Genomic DNA, 7701 nt, shown 5'->3' on the forward strand with positions numbered 1-7701 from the left:
CAGTGACCCAGCCTACGACAGTTGAAGCACGCCTCCGAGTGAGACATTAAAGGGAAGACTTCGAAAGTAAACCCCAAGTACCGCACGTATCGGGGCAGCTCGGTGTTGGCGAACGTAACGACGAAGTGCTGCGTCTTGCCCATACGACGCGCAGCAACGATGGGGAGATCGGGATTATGAGCGCGGAGCTCAGCCAGGATTTCGGCATCGTTTTCGTAACTGTAGGCTTGGTACAAAATCCCCCGTACGGAATTGTCCGTGGCTGGGGCGTAGGCGGTAACCGGGACTACTGTCTTGTCGGTGGTGATGGTGCCGATCTTGGCGTAAGACAGGGAGCGGGCATTGTCGAGCGTGCTCACTGTGATGGTGTTGTTAGTGAAGTGGATACGGACGTGGTCGGCAGTAACCGCCAGGCGGTGGTCGACGTTGGCTGCTGCGTAGATAGCAAGTGCAAATCGTGCGTGGCCTACGGTGTGGAGGTTCAGTGTGCCCTGTGGACGGAGGACGATCTTAAGGTGTTCCGAGGGCAGGCGGGGCAGAGGACGCTTTTTGTTCAAAGTTGGAGGGCGTCCGCGTAACCGCGGATTCGACGACTGTGAGCGGAAAAAAACTCGTACCTTACCACATGAACAAACCGCCTACTGGGATGGCGCAGTAATACTGGAAAAAAAAAAGAGAGATGGCGTAGAAGTCTAACGCAGTGATCTGCCAAGCTGACCCTTTGCTTCGAATCGAGGCCCCCAATTTTTTTTTTTTCATTCCTTTGGCGCCTACGAAGGTACAAAATCGGCTCCAGATGTTTATCGCGGGACTGCATAACTGTGGCTAGTACTGCTGCCGCGCAAACAACTTGCTGAGCAAATGAAGGTGGTCATGTGCCATATGTGCGAAAGATAACTTTATGACACGTTTAACTAAGTTTTCCTCTTCATATAGCCAAGAACAACGAAGTGAACAAAAGCGAAATGCCTAAAATAATTAAAATATCTATGAATTCGAGAAGCTCGATCTATTTTATATTTGAAAAATAATGTAATTGATGGGATGTCAAAAATTTGCCGTCTCACTTTTTACAGCCGTGAGAAGGTGAATAATTTACCATGTATTGCCCAAATTTTAGCGAAGTTTAAAGAATATATGTAAATTAACGATCACTTGAAGAGATATCAATGACATTATCAATTTTTCACGAGCAGACAGCAAATTTTGTAACATCTGGGACTGTAACTAGATTGCATATGCCATAACTGGAGCACATGTATACACCTTTCTTGGGCATCTGCAACTCACACCATAAATTTCCTTCAAATGGCGAACATCTCGAAAAAGAAGGTTGATATTTTAAATTTTTGCTAAGAGGAAAGAGACTGTTTTTGGTGAGAGGTGCGAGAATGTCGTTAGTGATGGCTTACGCTTTAATGCTGAAGACCCTAAGGTATGATACCCTTTGTACGCGCACACTGAAGAGTTCACATGTCTACACAGAACAAATAATGTTAGCTTTCCGTTATACCACTATTGCTTGTGAGAGTATAGCGAGATATTAATGCACATTCTAAAGCGAGCAGTCTGCTTTTCCAATGCGTAGCCAAGATTCGTTTTCAAAGTTCCTTCAACGTTCACACCGAATAGATAAATCCGCCCGAGGAAATGAACTGGCTGCGTTGTATAAAATAATCTTGATGACACTGCTGGATACGTTAAGATACCTGTTTGAATGCCTTGATAGAAATGATCGAAACTTTCGATGGGTTGCAACGAGTTCTTTTTAATGTTAGCCCTGCGCTTGCAAGGAGTACTCAAGAGTGCCATATAAAACCAAAGCGGTGCGTTTTTGAAAGCAAATACTAAAATCTACATTCCTACAACTAGAAAAATTGGGGCATATAGTTATTGTCAGAGTGAAGTCTTAGAAGGAATGAATGTATTTGCTCCAAGAACTCTTTCCCGCAACTTGTGAAAATGTTTGTGTAAAGTGGAGAGGTAATATTTTTGGAATCCCTACTTTCATTATCGATGGACCGGGCTACAAAAGCATCATGGCAGTTTCTTGACTTTGAAGCACCTATCTAGATATCCTATGGTGGCACACTGTCACAGATATGAATCGTTTGTTTTCAGTAGCTAATGCAATTTTATCGAATCTCAGTTAGAGGAAACGATCCTGAGAAAGCTTTCCAATGCCTTGTGAATGCAGGTGTTGAAAATGCAGTTTATCGTTGGGATTGTTTGCTGTTTCTTTGAGTTGTAATTTTTTTATTCATTACCATGATATTCCCATTCTCTCGCCTTGAAAAAAAGTGCGAAATTCCGAATACAACAATGATAAAATAAAGCCTTTTATTTTTTATTATGGCGACAAGAACAGAAGTGTGCTCCAAATAATGTTCCTTTTCGTAAAGAAAGCGAACTCAGTTGATGACCTCTTCAGAAACTCAGCGCCAGAAACTGACGTTGAGCGTAGAATGTTTTTTTTTCGATGCGATGAACTAATCACCTCACTAAACGCAGTCCACTCACTGTTAACCATCTATTCATAATTTTTTGTTTATTCAGGCCATGAATGTTGCAGTTCTAATGTATAAGCGACGTCCCACTTTCTGGACAACATGTTCGCAGGAACACAAACAGGGAAGCTGGTCTACGTGGCGTTGAGGTACGCTTCTCCGGGTGACACAGTATTTGCGTTTGTTTTCCACATGCGACATCCGTACTCTGTGTCCTCGCCAGCTTTCTATTTAAATCTTACCAAGGTTCCACCCTTTTCGCTGCCGGAAATCCTAGGGTCGAATCATAGGAGCAGCTGTTGTCTTGCGTGTGTGCCTTCACACCGCGAATTTGTGCTGGGATAGTTCGTAGAAATGACTTACCTGCTGAAGACACCTATATTTGCGCTGATAGTCGTTCTGACTGTTCTCACCGGTCTGCTGATATTTGGAATCTCCTTCCCGAACAGCACGGTACGTGACAAAATCCATCGTCACCTTTCTATCTTCAGCTTACTTTTGAAAGTCAGATACGATGATAAGAATGTTGTTATGACAGCTCTATAAAGCTGTGATAGTCTCAACATTTGTGGATACTAAAGAGAGTGCAGCTTAATGATTACAGGTTCAAAAAGGAAAAAAGACACGCAAATTTTCTTCTGATATTTCTCTCGGACTTCAATATGTGAGTTTTAATGTTTAAAATCAAGGATATTCGAAAACAAATTTACAGAAAACTGAAAAACCTGGTTCTCAGTTCCATCCGGATATATTCATTTAATAATGTCTGATTGTCTGCCTGAGGGAAGCCAGCTCACAAGGACAAACCAGATTTTAACATAAAACGTCACAGAAGCATCGACAGTACTGCAAAACTTACAATTCGGAGATAGAGATAAAAAAGAAGCAATCGAATATGGTAGGAAACATTGGGAAGACAGGTGCATAGTGCTTTTGTCCTCTGACTTGAGCTAAACCTAAGTATCCCGTTATGTGCCGAAATAAAAGTAGCCATTTTGTTGCATAATACAATATGTCGCAATCATGTATTATCTTGAAGGTAGCGCGAAAAACGAGGACCAAGAGTAGGAGGACACAACACGTATTATCATTGAGTATGTTTGGAATCCTAGTACGACAGTATGCCTGGTGTCTCTCACAGTCTGAGTCGCTTTGGGCCATTAAAGCCCACAAACTAAACTATACTGATTCCGACACGTACGGCTAGAAAACCACTAGGATAAACTTCAATTGAATCGAAACACATACATTAAATGACTAATTCCCTATCATGACACAAAGATATCGAACACCTTACCAATACAACTGAATACTGCCAGTTACTTTTTTTCTGCATAAAACGTTTTTATCTTTCAAAGATCCGCTAGGTATGTTGCACTTATTCCATGTTACTATTATTTTGTAGTCATATTATGGAGTTTTTCTGCTTTGATATCTATTTTTCGTTATTCTATTTGATTTGTAACAAGTGCGGGATTGTTCGTCTCTGTATTGACCGCTGCTGCACCTATGTATATATTATATATATATAATATTGGCCCAGTATAGCTTCGGCTATGAGACCAACATCTGTTTGCTCATGTTGTTATAATAATTCATGATTGCTAAATGTCCATGATAATGTCATCCATGATAATGTTGAAAACGATTACGTCAGCGACCGAATATACTTAACACGTCTTGCGTTTAGCTTGGGAACGCTTATACCTGCCGGATGAAAGGTTTATATTTGGGGATTAGAAATTATGGTGACGAACTCCAATAGTGAATTGGATCATGCGCACATCATCCTCTACTCAAAACGTTTCCTAGTTTCACCTAAAGATAAATTGATCAGTGCCCTGACGAGGTTTAAAATATAATGCTGTATAAACAGACCTCTCAGTGCTTTAATTGGCACCTTGCAGTATTTTCTTGGAGTTTTGTTCTCCTTCACATAACAATTCTAGCACAGAGTAAAGTACCTGTGACGTTCTTGGTCCCTCACAGACCACCCGCTGCGAGTACTGCACCAGCGACGACATTCTGATGAACAGAAGTAACAAAGGAAAAGACGAATACGATACCATTGCCTTCAGACTAGCGAAAGTGGATGAAATTTGTAGTAAGTACCGGGACGCCCTATTCACAAACGACTCCAATGATAACAGGACGTATTCGCACTTTCCAAACCAATCGAAAGGTATGTGCAGCCTTCACCTGGTACCCTCGCTACACCTCGGCTACTGCCCCGTGCCCAAGGCGGCCAGTTCGAGCCTCAAGGCGCTCATCTTGCGAGCAGAACACATCAAGGACCCTGGCGACAATGCAAATGAAATATCTGCGTCCTTCGATAGGCACCCTTCCGTAGCGGCAAGCAAATACTGGAGGAAAAGGCTGGGCCCAGAATACCTGATGGCAATCGTTGTTCGGCACCCATTTGAAAGACTAGTCTCGGCGTACGTGGACAGAGTGCGGACGACCGAGCCATGGATACAAGGAGCCAAAAAATTGTATCGTAACGGTTTCATCGGCAGTGGGCCCAACGGCACTTTTACCTTCGGAGAATTCGTCACAAACATCCTGAAAGATCCAGTCGAGACTTGGGATGTGCACTGGGCTCCTCACACGCACCGTTGCCGACCTTGTAGCGTCAGGTAGGCTACAATGTGCTCTGTGAGCGCCATTTCTTTGTTTGGTAATGTTTGTTAATAAGGTGCTTGGTAGCACTCCTTTGGTAATGTTACGACTGTTCTTCCTGCACTACTTGATATATATATATATATATATATATATATATATATATATATATATATATATATATATATATATATATATATATATATATATATATATATATATATATATATCTTGACAGTCTTAGAAAAACGTCGACGCAGAATAAATGAAGTGTTATTGATCTGCGCTATTTATTTCCTCTTCAGCCAAGAAGTATATATATATATATATATATATATATATATATATATATATATCTGCGGAAACAAAGAAGAGGGCTCCTTTGGGCTAGTTTAGACCACTTTAAAAAAGTTTCAGACGTGGTGAAGAAAACAACGTATGCACTTTTCGGCCGTGGGAGAGGCTTTCGGCGAGAAAATAAAACCAACCGACGGAGGCCGGTCACGCGGCCGAAACGTCAATACATTCTTTTCTTCAACACGTATGCCTTTCTCTTGAGTATATATATATATATATATAGGGTGGTGCTCGTGAACACCCTCAAGGTTCCGTAACTTATTCCGTAACTCACTGATCTCATTTCGAAGGTCATGCTCCACCGTGTCTCTAAACGTTTTCAGCCCCTGCTTAAATTGGGCCTTCAGTTCTTTTTTTGTTTGTTTCAGTTTTACCATTTGTTTCGACAGGATTCAACGGAGTTAAAACGATTGTAATTCTATGAAAGAGGGATAAAAGGTGCGTGACAGATAAATGAAGAAAAAACTTCAGAGCAACGCAACTTGGCATTAGAGACGACATATTAAACAACAATTTTGAACACAACGAGCTTAGAAGAACTAACCTGCTATAGGTAATGAACAGCGCGTAACCGAGCTCGATGAATATTGATCGCCACTACCAGGTGAGATGGGCGGGTGATTCTGTCCTCGATTTCACCTCCCTGGTTGTGCGTGCAAGATGCCTGAGAATAACGGGTGTCTATTGTGCCACTCACTTGGAGGACTGTTGGTCGGCGCTGGTGTAGGCTGAGACTCCGTGGGGTGGCACGGGTTCCGCGAAACCAGCTATGTAGACACGTATACGTTGATAGCAGCTAATTACGAAGTGCAGCAGCCCGGTAGACAGCAATCCGAGTAGGAAACGAACAGCGCTTACCCGATTTCGACAAAGAGTTGTCGCCACTTCCCAGAGGTTAATTGAAGCAAGGTATTCAGGTTTTGGTTTTTAAACGTAACGCTGCTTTTAAACAAATGCTAGCGACTAACTTCCACCTTGCTTTAAATATATGCGACTAAGCATTAAGCTAAAGTTAAAATTCTAAAGTTAGAGCTCAGCTACTTTGGTCATCTGATGAGAAGAGAGGGGTCGCTGGAGAAAGGTTTGATGTTGGGAAAGGTTGAGGGTCGCCGGAGAAGGGGTAGGCAGCGAACGCGATGGTTAGATGGCATTCTCGAGGCACTGCAGATGAAGTTATGTGATGTTAGGAAGATAGTGAGAGACCGGAAAGCGTGGCGTGAAATGGTCCATAGGGTCACGAAGACTCGGACACGACTGAACGACTGAACTGAACTGAAGCATTAAGCTGGGAGAATTCGCGACTCCATTTGGTTATTAGTTTTGTGTAACCTTCCCCTACCGCCCTGCTTTTCAATTGTGCAGCGAATGCCGCGATGGGGTTCTGCCTGAATGGGGAGGAGTTGTTCCTAAACTTCAAAGTTCCTCCGTTTCCGGGGCAAACGGATAGGTGCTGATAGTGTTTGGCTTGGAAACATTCATTCACCCGACTCCCTCTATTATGCGGTGTGGTGTCTTTGACTTCTCTTGCAGGGTTTCTTTCTTGTTGCCCCCTTTAGGTACGATGTCATCGTGAAAGTGGAGACGCTCGAGAAAGACCTTGAGGAGCTCCTGCCAAGATTGGGGCTCGCAGGCTGGATGTTTCCGAGGAGGAACGCCAAAAGCTCTCTCAATAAATCAAAAGCTCGGAAAACGTTCGAGCAGCATTTCTCAGAACTGACCCGTGAGCAGGTGTTGCGGCTCTTCGCGATCTACGTCTATGACTTCGAAATGTACGGCTACAAGTTGAAAGGCTACACTCAACCTGTATTGTGACAAAACGAAATTCGCTATTTCGGGAGCAAATACCCAAGAGTTTAGCAAGCCTCATAGAAGCTTCCATGTAAGTTGTCAAAATGTTTTGTCAGGAATGTGAAGCGTATAAGTATTTTGGTGACGTGTATGCTAGTTGCAATAGTAACATACGACCACGAATAAAAATCTTGGCCTAAATTGTAGCATGACGTTTTTGTGCAGAGCTGAACGACAATGTTTAAATCAAAATATTTCATTTTTCCTTTCTCGTTGGTACATTTTGTAGCACTTCAAAGTGTACGGTGCTCCTGAGTGCCCGCTCAGGCCAGCAAGGTCGGAATGGGCAACCGCGTTCTATACAATACTACACTCAAAACAAGTTTCTATAGTAACAGATCGAAAAAATTTAAAAAGGACACAGAAATTC

At 42.7% G+C, this 7701-nt stretch overlaps 1 protein-coding gene across 1 annotated transcript; it reads left to right on the top strand.

Annotated features, from left to right (window-relative positions):
• Positions 1 to 2861: 2861 nt before the first annotated feature.
• LOC146174201 (carbohydrate sulfotransferase 9-like) lies at positions 2862 to 7295 on the top strand. The gene is made up of 3 exons (XM_084585350.1): positions 2862 to 2960; positions 4497 to 5143; positions 7040 to 7295. Exons 1-3 carry the CDS (start codon positions 2862 to 2864, stop codon positions 7293 to 7295), a joined length of 1002 nt encoding a protein of 333 aa, XP_084441476.1.
• The last annotated feature ends 406 nt before the right edge of the window (positions 7296 to 7701 follow it).

The sequence above is a fragment of the Amblyomma maculatum genome, chromosome 11 (genome assembly GCF_055883805.1).
Source record: "Amblyomma maculatum isolate TAMU_Amacu chromosome 11, ASM5588380v1, whole genome shotgun sequence".
Lineage (NCBI taxonomy): Eukaryota > Metazoa > Arthropoda > Arachnida > Ixodida > Ixodidae > Amblyomma > Amblyomma maculatum.

Bases quoted from the DNA above. Each gene is read 5' to 3' on its own strand.
- LOC146174201 (XM_084585350.1), top strand. From the start codon at position 2,862: ATGACTTACCTGCTGAAGACACCTATATTTGCGCTGATAGTCGTTCTG. The intron at 2,961-4,496 runs GTACGTGACAAA...GGTCCCTCACAG, and splicing joins TCTCCTTCCCGAACAGCACG to ACCACCCGCTGCGAGTACTG. The intron at 5,144-7,039 runs GTAGGCTACAAT...TGCCCCCTTTAG, and splicing joins TGCCGACCTTGTAGCGTCAG to GTACGATGTCATCGTGAAAG.